The sequence below is a fragment of the Thunnus albacares genome, chromosome 9 (genome assembly GCF_914725855.1).
Source record: "Thunnus albacares chromosome 9, fThuAlb1.1, whole genome shotgun sequence".
NCBI lineage: Eukaryota > Metazoa > Chordata > Actinopteri > Scombriformes > Scombridae > Thunnus > Thunnus albacares.
The window spans coordinates 10,811,381-10,833,351 of NC_058114.1; the positions used below are offsets into that span (position 1 = coordinate 10,811,381).

Genomic DNA, 21,971 nt, shown 5'->3' on the forward strand with positions numbered 1-21,971 from the left:
AAATGTCTCATTTAAAATCATCACCAATATTCATTTGATGCGATTCTGATTGAAATTTGGCCTTTGAGCCACTAGTGGGTGCACTGTGCCTAGTCTACTGTAGAGCAGGCTGCTCAGTGTTAATTGACCCCTTAACCTTGCAGTGACAGATCCTCCAACTTGATTAGAGGCTTAAACCTTAGAAACCCTCCTTCTTTCCAAAATATAAAATCAAGAAAACTAAATTATTAGTAAATCCTTCAACCCTTTTACCCATGTTTCATATACAGTCACTTACATAAGTGTTACAGCAATTGCAATGTAATCAAACTTTTTAACCTGACCATTATTTTTTTTCATCACGTAGAATCTTCTATGAAAGTGAATCATACTTTCCATTAAATTCAATTAAATTTCTTCTCCTTAATCTGAATGTTTGTTTATCAATGTGATCTCATATTTACAGTGTGCAACATTATTGGAAATGACTAACACAATCATTTATCTTTTTTACCAGTAAATCTTCAGTAGTGCTCTAGCAAGGGGGAGATAAACTACAAACTTGACGCAATACTGTGGCAAAGACTGAACTCTGTAAAGATCAGGGAACCTGCCCACATATGAACTGTACGTATGTTGGGTAAATGTATAGACAACTGAGAAAGAGCCTGACTACCTCTCACTTCCTCTGACTCACTCATGCATGCCAGTGTGCGTCTGTATGAGAAAGAGTGGATTCATCTGTCTCTGAACCTATACAGTGAGATGTATTGAAAAAAGTGGTCAGCTATAAACCAGGAGTTTAAAAAACAGGGAGAGATAAAAGTAATTTCTCAGCTGAATGAATCATCCCCATCACTCCCAACTGTCCAAGCCCTCAGTAGAGTCAGATGTGGTCTACAAAACAATTTTTGGCTGGAGTTTGAACAGTTAACAGGCTGCAAGACTGCGTACTTGAGCTCTAGTTGTTTTGAAAGCAGGAAGCCCCCCCATGTAAAATACACACTGACAGAATTACACCCAGAAAAAAAGGAATGCTCATATTAACAAAAGTAATGCAATATTGCTCTAATTTTTATGGACAAGAAATCAGAAAGATTTACTTTTCTCCCATCAGCCCCTGTTAGAATAAAGCAAACACTGAACAGCACATAACCACATGGCAAGTTTTTTCTCCCCAGATGACCTGAGTGTTCAGCCTCAGTTAGAAAAAGACTGTCTCCAGGCTTTGGTATTATGCTTAGAAACACCACTTATCACCTGCCTGGCCCTCAGGTGACTTAAATTCTTTGTCATTTTGCTTATTAACTCAACACCACCAGACTCTTGTAGAGACCACAAAAAGAAAAGCACTCAAGCTAATTTTTACTAAGATGCTTTTTTGCTCCACTCACCCATTTTCAAGCAATAGCTACACAGTTCCACTGAGTACCTTCTGTCACCCATACATTACAATAAGTCACTTAATAACTTGGAAGGGAACTGGTTTGACGCACTACAGCATCTACAATTAATAATCTCCAGAGAGCCCACATCTTTTCCTTGATCTCAACACCCTGAGCGAGAAGTTTAAGTAGCTGTGATCAGCACTGAATTTAACAGATCTTTGGGTCCATGCTTGAAGAGAAGTTTCTCAGTGTCTAATAAAGCCACAAATCTGTGAATTAGTGTTTTTAGCATCACATGGAAGGATGCATGAAGGTTCCCTAAAGCCGAATGCATGCACCACCGCTTCCTTCTGCATGAACCTCTGAAAATATGTGTAAGTTTTAAGAAATAGACAAATAATTAAAAGCACTTCACTTCAACATTTAAATATACACCTCAGTAATATGCAATATACAGCTACACTGTTTACACAAAACATACTTTGAAATTGAAGGAAACCTAAAAGCACGCATTCAGCATCCACGGCTGCGAGATATTTGAAGCCCTCGTAAGATGACCACTTTAAACAACACCAAGGATCAAAAGACAAAAATGATCTACTGAAACTTTGTGTTTAAAAAGACTGTAACTACAGTGTATGAAATTTACATCACATCAAGCAAGCCACGAAAGTTCAGCACACAAGTCCACACGAGACAGAATCTTACACTCCAATAAAATACCCCTCCAAAAACAGCAAACAAGATTAAAAACTCATGTAATAGCAGAGAAATTCATGAAAACTCACCTTTCTCCAACCATTTAGTTTCCCTAATTTCCTCTCTTTCTTGTCAAAGCAGCAGGCTCCCATGTTGCTGTGTGTAGAGTGCAGAGCAAGAGCGGGTGCTGCCGTCCGTTAAAGTGTCTGTCTCAGTCTGACTACAGCTTGAGTAAAAGGACCAAGCCTCTGCTCTCTGACGCCGGGAAACGCCACAGCTCTAGTGACTCACTTTGAACTGCAAGGTCTGACTAGGCTTTACCTCACACCCTGTGTATGAGAACAGTGACTGAGTTTGTGTGTGTGTGTGAGAGAGAGAGAGAGAGAGACCTCTGCCTCATCCACACTCCCTCATGGGGGTAGTCCCGCCTCTAACCTCTTGCTCTTCTATCTGGATGTTTGCTACTCCTGCAGCCGGCACTCACAGCTATGAGGTTTACACTGTCAATATCGCACCGATCATTCAGATGACTAGAACACTTCCTGTTTTGAGGAACACAGTGGATTTCCATGAGCCTCACCTATGAATGTTAGCTGGGTGTTGTTTTTTTTTTTCTTTCCCTGAGAGTTAAAATCTATTAAGGTGAAAGTTTGATGGCTAGACACCGGCTTTCAGTCAGTCCTTCAGTTTACAAAACTTTGGTAACTGGATGTACACAAGACTCCAGAATCCAGAGAAAACGTCACTACCTAGTGTAAGAGTGCAAACTATAATAATGCAAGAAACAGGCAAACAAAAATGTGCATTTGACAGCCTTATACGTTTTGTAATTGTATTGTAATGTATATTTGTGGCGCAGATTTGGATAAAAATAAAAATACTGGAGGACATGAAGTTAGTGGGAGAGTTTTAGATCTAACCTAGGGCAAAACATAGATTACAGCTGGCTCCTTCACATAGTTTGTTCTGTCCAGTGAACAGTCAAAAATCCAAAGATATTCAATTTGAAATGTTACAAAACAGAAAAGAGCAAAAAAAAAAAAAAGTCATGTATGAAAAGTTATAATTTTTGTCTAATACAATGATCATAATTGACAGTGAATTCTCTGTCAATTTACTAATCAATTACTCGACTCATTGCTAGTTGAAGGTCTACATCCTTGACACGGAGGAGTATTCCAACTCACAACAGGCCTTGACCCATCTCAGTCAGCCATACATAACAGAGGACATTTACATACTGTAGGTCCTCTGCAGTGACAGCCCCCTGCACTTCACCTTGGAGATACAGTAAAGCAGCAGCTACTTGCATTTCACCTCCCTCGTACTCAGGTTTCATACAGCTTGAATAACAGTTTTTCCATCCTAAATACAGCAGGTAGTTACAGTAGGGGTCACATTAGCTGACCGGCATGTTCTTGTTAATAAAACCAGGTCAGGTGTTATGTCCCACATGACAAAGGAGAAGCAGTTGTATAACGTTTTAGTTTACAGTAAAAACAAGGCTAGTCTAGGAAAAAAACTGCTTGGACTTCAATGGGATTATGCTATTAATATAGGTACACAGCTAAATAGAGTACACACTCAAATACACACACACACATACAAAGTGCAAGCATGCGAGATAGACATGTTCCTGATCAGTATCTTGTCCACAGATGTTTATGTGTCAAGACACAGTCATACACCCGCCAAAGTGACACCAATGAGAAAGGGTCATAACACACAATAAACCCATTGTGTCACCTGAAATGAGACTGTTGATCACGTAAGAACAAAACTCTTGATTTTTCCTCACAGTAATTCTTGTTTCTGATGGAATTAAAAAAATAATTTACATATTTCTTAAAAGTTTGAGATATTCTAATAACTAAAAGCAAAACATAAACAAATATGGCACCATCTGTCCATGTAAAACCTGTCTGCTATGGTGAAACTATTGTCAACTTTCATGTTCTGTTACAGTCTGATCATCTTGGCATCTGGAGGGTTACTGCAAGTATTTTCTGGGAATATTTGATAGAACTGCCCCTTCGTTATGCCGTAGTTAGGATATTTTGGAATTTCACAAAGCAGAAGGCTCCGGAAATCAATCATCAGCTGCAGAACTTATCCTGGCTCAAACCAGCCAAATGTTCTGTGATTGCAAAAGTGCTAAAATTACAGTCGTGAGATAAGACTAATTCAATCCACAAGTCCACAAATGAGGGTTGATATAAACCAGCAGGTTTACCGTGTTTCTGAATGTAGCTAAGAGTGTTGTGAAATCCTGGTTTCATTCTGCTGTAATGGACACAGTGACACAGTGTCCTTTCTCCCCTCCAGCACTAAGGATATATCGACAGTTTCTCGTATCTCCTGTGTGACTCTGTCGTCCTGTAGCCTTGTTTAAAATGATTCAACAGTCCTCGTGACTAAACTGACTGTGTGATGTATTCAGATGACTGCAATGAGATAAATAAACACAACCATTAACCATGCAAACGGGCATAATGGGATGTCTATTGTCGTCTGGAGAGAGAGAGAGAGCGTGGGGGATCAGGAAGGAGACAGGAAGAGAGAGTCACTCTGCCCAGGGGTCCGTATGGATCCCCCCCTCCCGTCCTGCACACACACACACACACAAATGTTCTCTCTCTTCCTCTCTAGTTTATTGTGTTTGACCCACTGCGGGATCCCTTGCATCCTGTTGTCCAGTTTTATGAGAAATAACAAGCTTTTCCTCTTGGCTCACTTGATAATCGGTTTTCAGTCTCTCTAACACACAGCTGCCACTCAGGCCATGCATCAGCTTTCTGGGGTTTCACTGCCACAAGCAAAAACGGAACCCAAAACAATTAATAAGTATTAAAGGCTTTGAGCCAACCAGCAAGGTGCAACTGTAAGTTGTCACCCTTTACAGCAGCATAAGGCTACAACAAAGATGGCTGAACATCAAGAGTCACACATGTTACAGAACTGAAGTTACTGATATAGCCCATGGATGGTATAAGAGTTGGATATAGCGCAGGGAGGAAGCCTTGCTGCCAGTTTGCCCCAGTGGCCAACTGTGGCACTGTGACAAAAAAGTCCCTGTGACCCTAAAAGCATTTTCACCATTGATCACCATCATGACATAGACATCTGTAGAAATCAGGAGCACTATATCTAAAAGGTGTAGCTAAATATTGCTTGGTTTCATGCTCTTTCAGCTTCCAGGTTCTTTATATAAGAACCAGGAAGTTGAAACTTGGTGCACATCACACACAATCAGTGACACAGAAGAAATAGAATAACCAGTGGACAGTGAAAGGTTGTTTGACAGTACAGATGAAAAGAGGGCCACATCAAGCCACAGAGACACCAGACCATCTTACTGCAGAGTTGAATTTGTAACAAATAATCCTGATATGATGGGGTTTTTTAATCAAGGAAAAACTATATGGACAAATATTCATCAGAAACAGTTTCTGTTTAGGTGGGCCTTGTGAAAGTCGTAGTGTTGTAGCATCCACACCTAATTCAAACAGCAGTTACAGCCCCACTGTTAGAAAAAATGTTCCCACAAAGTAGTCAGTATTGTACTGAATGAGACTGGACCATTCTACAAAAAGAAATGGGAGGACACATTTTTATGCATAAATAATTGGCTGCTGGCCCTTTAGGCCCAGTCACCAAATTATAACTACTACTGCTACTTATAATGGTAGTGATAATGATGATTACAATGATAAAAATTGTTAGGATTTTACTCACTTTAATGAATGCTACTCATTAATTCTGAGATACAGATAAGAAGTTGCACTACAAAGACAGATGAATCAATCAAGCGACAAGTTCTGCTAATAACAACAACCTAAAAGACACAGACAAATATTGCTCTGCATCATGCACTGTCAATGAGTAATAAAGTCAAGGGATTACTTATATAAAGAACCAGGAACTGAACCTCGGTGCACATCACATAGCCTACAATCAATGGTGCAGAAGATGCAGAATAACCAGTGGACAGTGAACAGGACAGGAAAAGATGAAAAGAGGGCCAGAGCAGGTCAGAAGGCAAAAACTCTTCCTTATGTCAGACAATAATTTGCACAAAGAAAGAAAAAAATCAGCTGATGAGTAACATCCAGTCATATTCATACAAGTTTACAGGGCAGCCTTTATAACCTGACAGCGCTCATGCCAACACTGCATGCTGCTGCAGGCCCCTCTAACACCTCAACCTCCTCCTCCTTACATGCTCCAGCTTTTAATACTGTTGACTTTGCTAAGGTCATAATAAGTTCATGTATGTTTACAGCTACAGTATCTCTGGATTCTGTATTCTGTAGTGTTTATTATGGTGAAGGATTAGTTCTCCTAGCAGAGTCCTTTGCTGCTCAAATTTGAGGGTTCCCTCAAAGAGGAGAGCCATTTCTATGTAAACACTTGCAGTGATAAATAGTCCATACCTTGACAAAATTGAAATGATTGAAATAGAAGTAAAGGCAACATAAGCCTTTTACCCCTCAACATTTTCAGAATTTGAAAAATAAAAACAGAAGAATATAAGATACAGCCTGTCCTACCTTGTTGGAGGCCATGTCACTGACAGAGCGGTAGGTCTGGATCGTCTCCAGCTGGTCCAGACACCAGTCCAACTCCTCCATCGTCTCCATGGCCAGCTTCTGGTACGCTTCATCTGTCAACAAGCAGCCGGCACACAGAGACACACAGTCAGAGCAGACGGCACACATGCAGCCCGTGCACTGCCCAGCCATTCCCCGGCAACATCCACCCACAGGTCCTGCTCGGGGCGCCTGCTGCTGAGGAGGGGGAATCGCGAGAGGTGGCACCTGGCTGCAGCGCTCCTTCATCATGAGGAGGAGTAGTAGTGGCAAGCTAGAAAGACTTGCAGCTGTCAGCAGAGTAGAGTAGGGCGGAGGAAAGGAAGGACCTGAACTCCTTCTGTCACACACTCAACTTTTTTCTCTGTGCATATGTGCCCCACCCCCCTCCTTCTGGCAGCCCTCAGCTCATTTACATGAAGTCACACCCCCCAGCCCCAAACAGGAAACCAGATACCCCCCCACCCCACCAACCACCTTTGCTACACACAAACACACACACGCACATACATACAAACATTGCCCCTTCTCACAGGAAGCAAACTGATACCTTTAAACCTGCAAAAAAACACATATTTCATCCTGCCAAATAAAATTATGTTATAACACTGATCTAGTGGCTGACTTAAATTTCATTGCCTAATTTTGGTCGATCATCATTATTTAATTAGCCTGATAATGTCTGCTTATTTACAATGGCTAGATAAGAGGATCCAACAGACACCATTACTGTTTTTTTTGAACCAGTGGTTGAGAAACAAACTTGGTAATGGGTCTATGGGGCCACACATAACAAAGAGGCAGGTTTTATTTTGTCCATGTGCGAAAATGATTACAGTTGCTGTACAGAAACATGTGGCTGAAGGTTTAACCACAAGTGCAGGCGAAAATATAACACGGACACAAAATTACAGGAACTGGCTGCTTCTATTAATTTCACCAGAACTGAACAATATTTCCGTACAGCCAGGATGTGTTTGCTGTGGTAATATTATTTGCAGATTTTCTGTCTTTTGTTTAAAAATACAATTGATCATTTTAATGCAATATTTAAATCAATTGTAGGTCTATTACAAATGTCATATACTATATTAGTTATTGAATACTAGTTCAAATAATTTGCAACTAGGCTGCAGTGGTTGTGTAGCACCTTTCTTGCAAAAATGCTGCACAAAGTGCTTCTAGTGCAACAAAGGTAGAACATGAAAAAAAGTTCAGTCTTATTGTAAATCAAATTGAATGAATGTGACAAAATGTTTGACATCATGCTCTACAATTATAACTGAGATTTAAAAGAAAAAAAGGAAAAGGAAAAAGGAAAACTAAATGCTAACATCAGCATGCTAGCATGCTTGCAAGATGATATTACTGAAACTAAGATGATAAACCATGTTTATCATCTTAGTTTCACATATAATAGTCAAGTTAAATCATTTAGAATAATATTGGACCTTAGCGCAGTTTGATACCGTGGACCATCACATTCTAATCCACAGGCTAAATCACCTGGTGGACATTTCTGGGACTGCATTGGAGTGGTTCTCCTCATATCTCACAGATAGATCTTTGTCAGTCTCTGTAGGTGAATTTGTGTCGGACACTGCAGCTTTGTCATGTGGTGTCCCCCAGGGATCAATCTTGGGACCCATGCTGCCACTGGGACAGATCATCAGCAGCTTCAAGTACAACTACCATATGTATGCTGACGACATCCAGTTGTTCTTTTCATTTAAACCTAATGAGCTTCACAAACTCTCTGTACTTAACAACTGTTTAAACACAATTAGGAATTGGATGGCAAACAATATTCTGCTGTTAAATGCAGACAAAACTGAAGTCCTGATCTTTGGACCTGATAATCTTCAGTCATCAATCAGGCAGAACCTTGGTGCCTTATCTTCATCTTCCCGGTCTTGCCTGCGAGATTTCGGTGTAATTGTCGACCAATCAATGAGTTTTGAAGCACATTTTAAGATACTAACTCGATCATGTTTCTTTCATCTGAGAAACATAGCCAAACTCCGGTCTGTGGTATCAAGAATTGAAATGGAGATGTTAATACATGCTTTTATCTCATCACGCTTGAACTACTGTAACTCTCTTTTTACCTCACATAAATCTTCCATACACCACCTACACTGTCCAAAACACTGCTGCTAGGCTTTTAACAAAATCCAACAGATGATCACATATAACTCCTATTTTAATCTCTTTGCACTGGCTTCCAGTAAATTTTAGAATTCATTTTAAATTTTTGGTGCTCACTTATAGAGCCCCACATGGCCAGGCTCTTCAGTACATTACTGACCTTCTGCACCCCTACACCACTAGTCAAGCTCTTAGATCCTCCACCCAGGGCTTTCTAAGTGTACCTCGTACACATTTTAAGACCCAAGGGGATTGTGCTTTCCAGTCAACAGCTCCCTATGCTTTGGAATAGTCTTCCAACAAGCTTAAGGTCCTTGGATAATGTAAACTCTTTTAAAAAGCAGCTAAAAACAGATTTGTTCAGACAGGCATTTGGGTAGTTTGGGCTATTTTATCTTTGTCCATTTTATCTGCTCTCCTTGTATATTTTATCTGGTATCTTTGTTTTTTTTATTATTTTATTTTATTTCTTTAAGTGTGAAGCACTTTGTAACTGGTGTTTGTGAAAGGTGCAATATAAATAAACTTTGCTCGCTTGCAAACGAAGAAGTTCCCTGGTCAACAGGGGGAATCAGTGATTGGTCATGAGGTACACACATTCACAGCTCATTCTCATCACTGGCTGTCGGACTGAATGTGCGGCCGTTCGGCCACACCCACTGAACAGAGTCGGTCTAGAAAGCCACAGCCACATTTGCGCACATTTACTGAGAAATATTGGTGACTTGGTGCACATTTACTGAGAAATATTGGTGACTTGGTGCACATTTACTGAGAAGTATTGGTGACTTCCTCTACAGAGAGGAGTTAAAGTCTGCCTCAACTAGACTTGTCTCTGGCCAGTTTTTGGAGAAAAAAAAGAGGGGGGTCTCAAAAGTTGCCAAATCTTTGGACTAAAGTGACAGACTGACTGACTTACATTGCCATTCTGCTAGCATGGCTACAAATAGTTAAAGAGTAAATAAAGCCTATTTCTAATAAAAGATCAATGTAAACAAACATCTTTTAATTCTAACTCTCCAATACGCCTACTGTATCTGTAGGGAAATTATGCACTTTTATTTTTCCATGTTTTTTCATATTCCACCCAGCATGATTATTAGTATTGTTCCTCCTTAATCATTTTAGTAACGGACTTTTTCCTTTAAAATTCAAATTAAACTGAGTGTTTATGAGTAGAAACATTTTTTTTAAAAATGAGACGGAGTATGTTGAAGCCATCACTGAAATATTCTTGCGTGATCTAAGAATCAATATTCAAACCCTGTTCCTGTGGTGTAGCTGTGTTATTCAGACTACAGCTGTATGTCAAGGTTGGAGTGAGTCTGTGTTGGAAAGCAGAAGTGGTGTGTGATGAGGTAGCTGGTGGGCTTGGACTAACACACACACATAAACAAACGCACGCACACTTGTCTGCTGCCCCTGTATTGTGTATACTCCAGGTCTCCTAGCTGCGGAGCACAACATGGCAGCAGGGTGTGCACTGCGGCGACCTTAGCGTGGCCACGTAGAATGTGTCCGTGGCTCTGATCTCCTCGCCATCAAAGACATGAGCCTGTTTGCTCTCCCAAACATGAGAGGCACCTGGCACTCTGCCCACAGCCTTCCCTCACTCTGATGAGGCCAGTGAGAGAAAGAGATGGAGTGTGTGTGTGTGTGTGTGTGTATTTAGTTTAACTCCACAAGCGTTTGATGTTGAAACGGCAAAATGTTTCTTCACAGTATTCCCAACACTTCTGAGGTGGTTTGTGTTTTTGAAGAGCACTGAGAAGGACATTTTCCCCTGTAACACTTTTCTAATTCGAACTTTTAAACTCAACTCAGACAAGAAACATACTAGTGGTCTTGGCTATGGATAAGTTAATGGTCTTACTGTTGTTCTAGTCAGATTAAAAAACCTTATCTTTGGTCTGTGTAGTGATAGTAGTTAGAAGTAATTCTAACCCATTTGATGGTCTGTACTTTCTGTGTGAATAGTAGTGTCGCTTTTACTTATGATATCAGAATATAGAAATATCAGGATTTTAGAGGAAAATAGAATTATTAATTTATTGAAATATTTACTAAAATTTTATATGGGAAGTCCAGCATTCCAGTAGAAGTCCTGTTCATTTTTTTAGCATTGGCAATGTTAGTTACTGGGCAGTTGGTGCACTTGGCTGATCTTGAAACTCTCCTGGCTGAAAAATCAAGACGCTCAATGGCATTAGAAAATATCTGGTTCTTTGTTAAAAAAGTACAAACGGTGTACAAAAAAACCTCAGAAAATAAGTCTACAGCAACTTCATCCAGTCACAAGCTTAAAATTGTGTAGTGTGTTCTGCTGATGAAGAACTGCAGCTAAAGGTAATGCATTGTAGAAACTTGATAAGTTCAGAAGTTCAGTCCACTTATGGATTCTATGTTCTCATTTCACACCTCCAGCTGGAATCTTTGCTGTAATAACAACTGCTTAGGCTGATGGGTCCAGCCATGGGTGATTCAGATCTGGTTGCCACAGCACCATCTACAAGGGGGGAACCCAAAACTTCCTGGCAGCCATCAATAGCATGGGAGGAGGGTGTGGTTATCGGACTTACCGCTAGATAGCATTTGCCTACAGCTTGGTGAAACTAAAAATGGGACTGAAAGGGAAAAGATTCACTGCTGTGGAGGAAGATATAGCCTCATCTCGGCCAATGTTCATCTTTGCCCTTGCCGATTGAGTGATAGCAGTGCCAACTTGAAGCCATACCTGGACCAGATCAGACTGCAACCATGTTGAAGTGCTCTCATCTGCTCTAATACAGATGTGTATATGTGTGTGTGGTAGTGAGGCGGCATCAGGGGGAAAGCTGGAGCGCTGGATTGATGGTTTCAGCTCTTGACCACTTTCTTGACTTGGATTTCAAAAACACAGAAATCGGTAGAAAGCCTTAAAATCTGGTTTAGTGAGTCAGCACCTAGAACTGGTCATGAGGCCAACTTCTTGTGGGTCCCCACATACTAAATCCATCTTCTAGGCAGGTGCCAGATCCACTGAACTATAACGCTTGTATAACAGTTTTACTCTGATCCTTGCCCCGCTGGCAAGCAAAAACAATACCAATCTTCACTCCAGTGCGGGACCCAATTTACCACTAGTCAAATGAAAAACTGAAATTTATGTACAAACCATTGATTATTGATTCTCAGTTATTTCTCAGTACTGTTAGCAACCTTCTAATCTAGCGCCAAGTGCTTTTAATAGCACACATCATAGGAAAATGTGATGTAAATTAATTGAAAGTAAAGCGAACCCAACCCTTGTTTATACCCTGCATCTGACAGATCAGTCAACTAAAACCATCATAAGACACAAACTTGTTGTTCCACTGCACCACAGTTAACCCATAATGATGCTGAAATCTGGTATAATGCAATGACAATGTGACAATACAGTATATTTCTTTATCTAAAAGCAGAATTAGCAACTGAGGTGGACATAACATAATGCAACAAGCTAATGTAGTCCATTTGAACCTGGATTCCAATAATAGTTAAACATCCGCATGGTCAAAGGGTGAGACCTGATGGAGTGGTAGAAACAAGATTACTGAAACAACAGAAATACTTGTAAAGGGAGATTAAAAACAAGCTTTCCTTGCAAAAAATAAAGCCTACAATAAAGGATTTCTGCCATGCTTTTTTATGATTTTTTTTTATTTTTTTGACTCATTTAACTAGTTTTCATTTTTTATAAAACCCCAACATATCATTATTTTTTATAACTTACAACTTTGTATTCCAGAGGCAGATTGCTTTTTTCTTTGCTTTTCTGCTTTAAGTGATAGATATTGTGACACTTACTGCAAATAAAAAATCATATTTTTATGCTTATAAAAAACAAAGGGTATTTGGGAATCACATAACACACACACACAAAATCCCTAATGAGTCCCAACAAATACATGCCTTCATATTCTCACTTGTTTGAGGAGATGAAGCATGCATGTTTGCTGCACACAAGTAATTACTTCAGTTACAGCAGCCTGCACTATGTACAGTCATGGCCTTAGATGGACCAAGGGAAAAAGCATTCAAAGGCCAAATACAGGCGCGCACACACACACACATACACTAACACTGCGATGTAAGAGGGGATTTCCACCGCCTCCACCCCGACACAAGGACCTTTCTGATCAGCACTCAGACCTACAGTGACTGTCCCACAGGGGCAGACAGGAAAATACACACAGAAACACATGTACAATCCAGTCAGAAAACGTACACATACATCAACTGTAATGTCTCATCACTGCGCTCACACAAACATGTACTTTCCAAGTGAGGGAGGCAGAGCCAACAGGCTGCAGAGGCAGGGAGGGTTAGGAGGGATATGAGGTCAGCTCTCTCTCTCTTTTTCAATTAAATGTTGAGTTCACTTCAGTTAGCTTCACTGGCATAGCAGGAAGGGTATTTTCTACACTGACTAACATCATTAACAGCAAAAGATAAAACAGGCCAAAAACTAACACTGTGGACATTTTAAGATGATTTGTTTATCTGAAAGATTTCAGTAATAAAACTGAAACACGTCTGGAGTTTTTCAGTGAATACAAAACATACATAAAGAGGTACAACATTCAGAATAACGAGAACACATCGTAATATATGTAATAAAATCCAAAACAAGAACACAAACTAAAGCCTTCAAAATCAGTTGAATGAACTGTACTAGGATCATTATACAAGTGTTCCTGTCATTATGTCTATCCACAATTCATTGTTGTTTAGTTTTTTATCCAATGAGGAATGGTATCTTATATTTATCAGTGAGAGAAGAATAATTCTTCAGTTTATATATGATTATATTTTCCCGATTTTCTTCATGTCCTCTATTGAATTGCCAATTTTTCAACTCTATTTTTCCTGCATTCTTGCTCCCTCCTCTCCCAAAAATCTGTTGAATCTATTGACACCAGATTTTATGGGAGACTTCTTGTCTTCTTTGAAGCAGGTGCACGCACACCCAAAGCTTTTTATGTATACAGCATATCGGGTCATTTAAGGACAAGTTTGCCCACAAAACGTCACACCAGAAAGGCTGTACGTGTTTAAATATGTGTTTGTGTGTGAGCGTGAGACAGCTGCATCTGTCATCCTCTCATGGGGATAGAGTCAGTTTCCTGCCCGTGATGTGATGGTAGATGCAACAGAGTTTAGGGGCTGCAGCTCATTATCAGCTGCCAAAATCTATATGGCATCGGGGTAGTTTAATCATCAGCCAAGTTGACTTACAGGCGTTGACACACACACACACACACACAGGCTGACAGCCCAGCAGCACTCTCATACTAATCTATGTCCTTTAATTTATTGACATCATGTAAACGTGTAGGTTTTGAAGGGTGACGTGCCATTTCCAGTGAACCAGCATAAACAGACCACACACACATAAAAAGAAACCAAAGTGACGTGGGCCAATTGGCAGTGATTCCTGAATGAGAGCAAGAGAGGGAGAGCCATTCTTTAGTGGCATCTCTTGCTTTACAAGAAACAGAAAACAAGTTGATCTGAAACCGTGTGGTTACACAACACTTCCTAACAAAGACCAGAGATGGTATGGTGAGGCAGAGGGCTGTTGTAGCGCTGCTTCTCCACTTCTTACGGGCCGAATTATGACTTCACATGCACAACGTTGCAAAATCCATCACTGACAAGAACTGTGAAAAGAGGAAAGAAGGGTGGTGGTAGGGTTTGTGGTTTACAAGCATGCTATATGGCCCTGCAGTGTTTGTTGATTGAAACATTTCTTTAAGCTGGGTTTTGAAGAAGTGACAAAATGACATCATGAATCTGAGTTTTATTAAGAGTTCATTTATATGAATTACAGGGATGCAGAATACAAATAATATCCCAATACATGGAATTAAGATTTTGTTGTGAATAATATACAAGGGAGAGAAATAATAACTGGGCATTCTGGTGAAATGGAGGATTTACACATGGTTCACCACTTATGAATTGGCAACAAAGCTTCAATGGGCCCATAATTGGTAAATTTATCACTCTGGGAATCATTATCGGTAAAACATACTGGTGTCTTTTTCATGTGGTGACCCCCCAGAAACAGCTCTGTGACACACTCTGGATGCTGACTCACAGATTAAGAATGCTCATTTATCCAGTGGCATAGGCATAGGCCTACAGTAATAGGCTGTGTCTTCATACTTGTCTCTGTCATCTCAAAGCTACAAGTTTGTATATTTGCTGCCTGTCCTTGATACACAGAGAGATGAGAAACAATGCTTTCATGTTTTCTCCTGTAGCCATTTAGAATAGTCTTTAAATGACATGATTTGGTTATTATGCCTGCTTTTAGCTCTTTTCAATCTTTTCAGTATGGCTGTCTGTTTTAGTATAAAGTTGCGTGGTTGGAGGGGCTGCTGGTTCTGGAAGTGTTTTTCCCCATTCTGTATTCCCATTTCAGTGGTCCTCAAACTTCCTCACATCAAGGACCCCTAAACTGACACAAATTAGACCACGGACCATTTGATAAGATATTGTCCCAGGGTCCCCCAACTGATAAGACTTTTGCTTTTACATGTTTTATTACAAAAAGTGTATGAAATCCAAAAAGGTATACATTCTGTCATTGTGTTACTTATGGATGGAACTATAGTGAAAATAAATGATTCTCCTTTTTGCTGGGGAACCACTTGAACCCCATCAAGGACCCCTGAGGGTCCTCTGACCCCACTTTGAGAACCACTGGCTTATATTATGACCACCAGTTTAAATAATTTTACCTTTGTTTTGGACAGCTAAGAATATTACAATACCCATGAGCCCTGGCCACCATTGCTATGAAGAAGAAGCCATGGGCGCAAATCAGAGCGTAATGAATTCAATACTCTTCATCGCTGAAGTAGTAAGTAACATAGTTGCTGAATTCACCCAAAAGTGACCTAGAAATTCAAAGTTAACTGATTCACTCTGTAGATTGTAAAATCAGTTTTCTCAACGCTATAATTGTTAGCTTCTGTCCAATGTTAGAGGTACATGTGAGCAAATTTTAAGATAAGTGATTGTCTGTTTCTTGCTGAAATGCACCTCGGGAGTCATAGTTAACTTCTACCCCCAAATTTTTATGTAAATAGTCTCGTACCTTCCTTTTTTTTTTTTTTTTTTTACAAAAGAATCAGAATATAATAAGAAGAATATTTTCTCATGCAGTTATTCATTTTTAGAAGGGTTCAAACTGTGAGTCACGAAACGTTGTCTATGGGAAAAATGAATGGGATTTTTACTTCCAGAACTAGAGGCATCCAAAATAGCTCCTCTTTCTTTGCAACTCTATAGTTAAGTCTATTTGGCTGACTTTCAAAATTTTTGTTTGCAACTTTTTATGCTGCCATCTTAGTCTGGCCCTTTAGCTAAAGACATCTCCAACCTCAATGGGACTTAACTGGTAAAAGGAATACGTTTATTCGTTTTCTTGATGAGAGATAGATGATCAGTATCACTCTCATGTATGTGCATTAAGTATGGAGCTAGAGCCAGGAGGCTTTTAGCTTAGCCTGAAGACTGTAAGGTTAGGCACAAGCACAGCTAGCCTGGCTCTGTCCAAAGTTCAAGAAATATGCCTACCAGCATCTCTAAAACCCACTAACATGTTGTATTTCCTTTATTTAATCTGTACGCAGACAAAAAAAAACTATAAAAATTATAATTTTACATTTTTGCGGGTGTGTAGATTAAACAAATGAGATACAACATGTTAATTAGTGGGCTTTAGAGGACTTTTAGAGTACAATTGTTCTTCATCAGTCTTGAGAAGACAGCACATGTCTTCAATATGTTGAACTACTCCTTGAAATAGAAGTTCAATAAATAAAAGCAAGAATCTGAAAATGAAAATGAATTGAAATTGTGATGACGCAAATTGTGTTTTTGAACACACGCAGCCGGAAATGTTTGTGAGACCGTTAATGTGCAAGCCTGTGGTCTTGGTGCTGTTACACTTTCTGTTTTTCTTTCAAGGGGCATACAGTACACTGCATTTAAAAAAAAACATGTAAATTCACATCCATGTGATTTCCAGCCCGACTTGGGATCTGCTTGTATTTATACTATAATAAACTCAGTTCTGACCACAAAACCTCTTACAAAGTGCTTTTAATAGTTCACATGTAACAACTATGTGTTTGTGTATTTGTGTGTGTGTGTGTGTGTGTGTGTGTGTGTGCGCGTGCGTGCGTGTGCATGTGCACGTGCGTGTATGTGTGTGTGTTAGACCCCTAATGGACCTTCTCCCCCCTCTCTGCTTGGACACAGTGTTCCCTGTCCTCCCCATAACATACACATGTACACATTCCTGTCTGATTTACTATAGAACACAGTGGGAAACCAACAGGGAAAGCTATAAATCTGAGTAGCATGCAACAACTCCCAAAGGGTGGATAGCGATACCAGATACCTTGCAGGATCCTTGGAATAACAGTGAAAAAGCTCTGCTGTGTTAATCCAACTGTCTAAATCCAGGTGGAATGAGGAAACTGACTGTTCTGACTTTGTGATAATTTTATTTAAATTGGTGTTTCTTGTTGGTGAGACAGTACGGGAGCTCATGAGGCTGTGCCTCCTAAGCCCCATTTAGACAGGATTTATTTCTCCTCAGAAAGTGGCGTGACTCGACAGAATTACTGCATGTGCTCATCAGTGATTTTAAGGCTGCCTGGTGTGATGTTTTTCTCCCAGTTTGAATTTTAGTTCCAAATGCTGTGTTTGACTATGTTTTGGCATCCTCCATTGATTTCAATCCCAAACACACACCCTGTATTTTATACTATCTTTGAATTTTTGTGCATAAAAAATGCATTACAGGTTATTAAATGTAATCAACTCTGTGAACAATTTAATTGTGTGATTATTTGTAGAAACTCATGTGACTAATAGAATTTAGCGATGGCTAAAATGCCATCCAGAACATGACAAATATTTTACTGTCAAAATGATACTCCCCTCTGCAATATTAATCTTTACCAAATGGGGTTGATACATAAAAAGGCCAGTAAAGCCAAATTTTAACAATGATCTGCTTATCTTGTGGAACTGAAGAAAATATCTAATATATCCATATCCTATTTTTTGTGGATATTATTGCATGATTCACATGTGCATATTATTGACATACAGGGAGATACACAGTGATTTATGCATGTGGGAGGTGAGTAAACCGAGCTGACATCACAGGCCTTAGGGTTCACTGAGGCCTGCAGTGTCTGTCTCAGAGTCTCACATACAGTATTTGCTGCTATCTGACTGGTCATCATGTTCTGGTGTAAAAATCTTGTTTTGTTTCTACAACTCTCTCTCTGATAAAACGCACAGACGTCAACGAGACTGTTTGTGTGTCCTATCAGCAAGTCTTTTTGGAGGACCTGTGAGTATAACGCTGTCCTGTCCTTGAGCTGCACACTCCCTCACTCTCTCCATCTGTTTTGACTCCCGCTCTCATAAACTCTCACATATTCTTTTGCTCCTTCTTACCACAGTGTCTGACTCTCTTACTCTCAGCTTTTTTACACACTCAAACACATACATGTGTACACACATAAACACAAACACACAGCAACAGACCAGGCTTTGTCCGTGTTACCTGAGCTGAACTCCCACATTGGGAGCAACAGAAATGACTGGGCTGAATGGGCCTCATTGTCACGCTGACTGGCATTTGCCCCTCGGATTGATTAGCATGGATCAGAGGAGCCACGGACCCCAGTAAGCCAAACTTCTGTCGCTGTTGATGCTGGGTTTTTTTTTTTTTCAAAGTAGTGTCTAGAGTTACAATTACAAAGGTTTACTGTTGGTACAGCGGTGGATCTGATGTCAGGAGTGATGAGAGATTTCTAAAATCATCAGAAAAACTTTTGCATAAACAGAATGGACCCGCATGCAGCTGCTGCTGCTGGACAAGGCTCATTTTCTATGAAGTCAGAGGAAAAAGTTTGATCACAAACGGAATCAAACTGAATTTTAATGAAAAAAATTGAAATTTGGTCAATTTTGATTGCTTTACTGCATATACTTTCTAGGCATTTAGCCAATGCTCCCTAACCAGTGTGACTTAAAGGGTCAGTTCACCCAAATTATAAAAACATGCAGATAGGTTTGGTTTTATTTTGTCCAGGTTTTAAGATGTCCACTTCTGAGATCCCTGTATCCACCCTGACACAATGGAGGTAAGTGGAATTTAACTTGTAATAATGAAAACAGTCACCAACCCAGACTAACAGTGACGTCTAGGGATTATTGAGTAACATCTTATTCATGGAAAGAGATGTTGCTGTTGAGTAACACATCTTATTCATTGAGAGAGATGTTGCTGATGTCTTTGAACGCACATTTTTAATGCTTTGAGCCCCGCTGACAAAATCCCATTGACCTCTTTTGCAATGATGCAATGTCAACTTTCTCTGCAGGTGCACTCAGTTTTGTAATGTAAACCTAGAAAATATGAAAGGTGCAGCTGCTTCAATGAACTTTCTAAATCGGGGCTCAGGTCACTTTTCTATTTCAAATAATGAGGAAGTAAACAGCCTCAGTAGGCTGATATGTAACTTGACAGGCTGGGTTCATGTGTCATGCTTCTTCTCTTTCTTGGCTTTGATATCTGAATAACATTTTATTGGGGCCAAGTAAGAAATCATTTTGGTCCCAACACTTTCCAGCTGTCGTTGAAATTTTTTCAAGAATAACATGACCGTCTTATTAACATTATCTTGACCGTATTTAGTGTGTAGGCCTTGAAATGGAGCCAAGCCAGTCTGGTCCAGGTGGGGACAGAGCTGACTTGAGGATCGGGGCGAGGAAAAGCACTGGGGGTTCTATGACGAAGGGGTTTGCGTGCAACGAAGGATCAGTGTCTCCAGTAACATATGAAGACCAGCTGAGACAAACCTCAAATGACCTCAAACAGCATGCCTCCGTATGATGGGTAAGCATAGTGCGTGTGTCAGCGTCTGTGTCCATATGTGTTTGTGTGCGCGTCCCAGACCACATAAGGGCTCTACAAAATCAAATTGAGCCAATAAAGGCTATTGGCACTGGTAAGCATACAAAACAAGATTGGTTGTGTTTGTCCATATTGGCTAAATGAAACTTCCTGATTGAGTCAAGATTAAATAGAAGTCCCCCCCCCTCAAGTAACAACTAAATAGGCATGTGGCATTCATGGCCTAACAGTGGTTTCAGAAAAAAAACAAAGATATCTGGATCCTACTTCTGCCAAAAAATCAACCACATTACTGCGGAGTAATTATAACTGAATCATGATTTGTCCGTTTTTCCTCTTTGTTGATAACAATCAGGATTTTAACTGAAGTGGGATATGTTATTGTTGAGCTGATTTTGAAGATGGCTTTCTGTCCTGTTCCACAAAGAGGGTGCGGTACTGGTGATGATTTCTTTTTTTTTTTTTTTTTTTTTGGAGGTGGGGGGGATGGTGGTGGTGGTGGTCCAAAAGCTTCCCAAATACCCAAACAAAAGGGCCTGTCTGTGAAGCAGAGAGTGTTTGAATCCATCTGTGCAGAGCTGAACAGGCCTGCTGGCAAGGGAATACTTCAGGGGAAGGGCAGCCGTCTACTTTATGACTGTGCTGACGTCAATGGCATAATTCAAATACTTGCAGAGTGCATGCTTCCAGCTTTCTGAACCTGCTCTCTCTCTCTGTGGCAGGCCACAGCTAAAACCCGATGTGGAATTCGACTCCAGTAAAACAAAATAACAAAACAACAACTGGAGTGGAATCATGTCAAGCTGAACTAGCACAAAACCACATGGTATTCATTTGCGGGGGTCTTCAGTCATCACAAAGACGAGTGACAGATTGACACCTCTTTAGAAATGCGTTACACATTTCCTTGCAGAGTAAAAAAGACCTTTCAAACTTTAACTCATCTGTATACACATACTCATACAGTTTCTGAGTGAAAAAGGAAGAGGGAAGCCAAACTGAAATTAAATTAGACCACTTTCTTTGAAGAGCTATTCTCTTTTACTTGAAGAGGGAACTGACACTGATTTTGTGGAGGAAGTGACGTGCGTGTTGATGGCATAACTGTATGAATAATTTTCACTGCCTTTCCTACAAGCAAAAATGCACTGCAGTTTTTAAACACATATATTTAGAGCTGACACATTAGTCGATTAATTGATTAGCTTATCGAAAATGAACTAATCTGCAACTATTTTGTTAATCAAATAACCATTTAAGTATACAGACGGATGACACATTCAAGGAAAAACCAACATAAAGTGTCTTAGTAAGGTTTTGGGCCACCATGTGCTGCCAGAACAGCTTCAATGCACCTTGGCATTGATTCTACAAATCTGTGAGCTCTTCTGGAGGGATGAACACCATTCTTCCAAAACATATTCCCTCATTTGGTGTTTTGATGATGGTGGTGGAGAGCGCTGTCTAACACGTCCAAAATCTCCCATAGGTGTTCAATTGGTTTGAGATCTGGTGACTGCGAAGGCCACATCCTTTTCATACTCATCAAACCATTCAGTGACCCCTCGTGCCCTATGGATGGGGGCATTGTCACCCTGGAAGAGACCACTCCCATCAGGATAGAAATGTTTCATCATAGGATAAAGGTGATCACTCAGAATAACTTTGTATTGATTTGCAGGGATCCTTTCCTCTAAGTGGACAAGTGGACCCAAACCATGGCAACAAAATGCCCCCCAACAGCATAATAGAGCCACCAGATCCCCTCACTGTAGGGGTCAAGCATTCAGGCCTGTACTGGTTTTCCTTTAATTTGTCACCCATCTGTATTTTCAAGCAAAAATTATGTCTGGTTCCAACTTCACAAATGTGAACATTTGCAAAGTATCTCTCTGTTTTATGTCATTGTAAAATGAATATTTTGGATTTTGTTGTTGGTTGGACAAAACAAGCAATTTGAAGATGTATTTTTCACTTTTTTGACATTTATAGACTAACTTGAATATAAGAAAGTAGAAAATAATTGAAAGATTAATCAAGAATGAAGATGTAAACAAGCAAAAGTATAAATTACCCATACTTAACAACAATATGAATATTTTATGGCTTTGGGTTTGAATTTCAAACTTTCTAGAGACGCTTCTGCTCAGTAAGCCCCTTGAAGAAGAAGAGGACTGTTTGCACTTGACA

General features: G+C 40.0%; 1 protein-coding gene across 4 annotated transcripts in view; it reads right to left on the bottom strand.

Annotated features, from left to right (window-relative positions):
* The window catches only part of pde4ba (phosphodiesterase 4B, cAMP-specific a), a 143,667-nt gene that overhangs the window by 14,360 nt on the left and 107,336 nt on the right, over positions 1–21,971 (bottom strand). For 3 of the 4 annotated variants that reach the window (XM_044360827.1, XM_044360826.1, XM_044360828.1), the window contains one exon: positions 6,617–6,729. In XM_044360827.1, the coding sequence (XP_044216762.1) occupies positions 6,617–6,729 (113 nt within the window). Of the gene's footprint in view, positions 1–2,155; positions 2,439–6,616; positions 6,730–21,971 lie in introns of those variants that run through there. The other variant, XM_044360829.1, reaches the window with a different exon arrangement.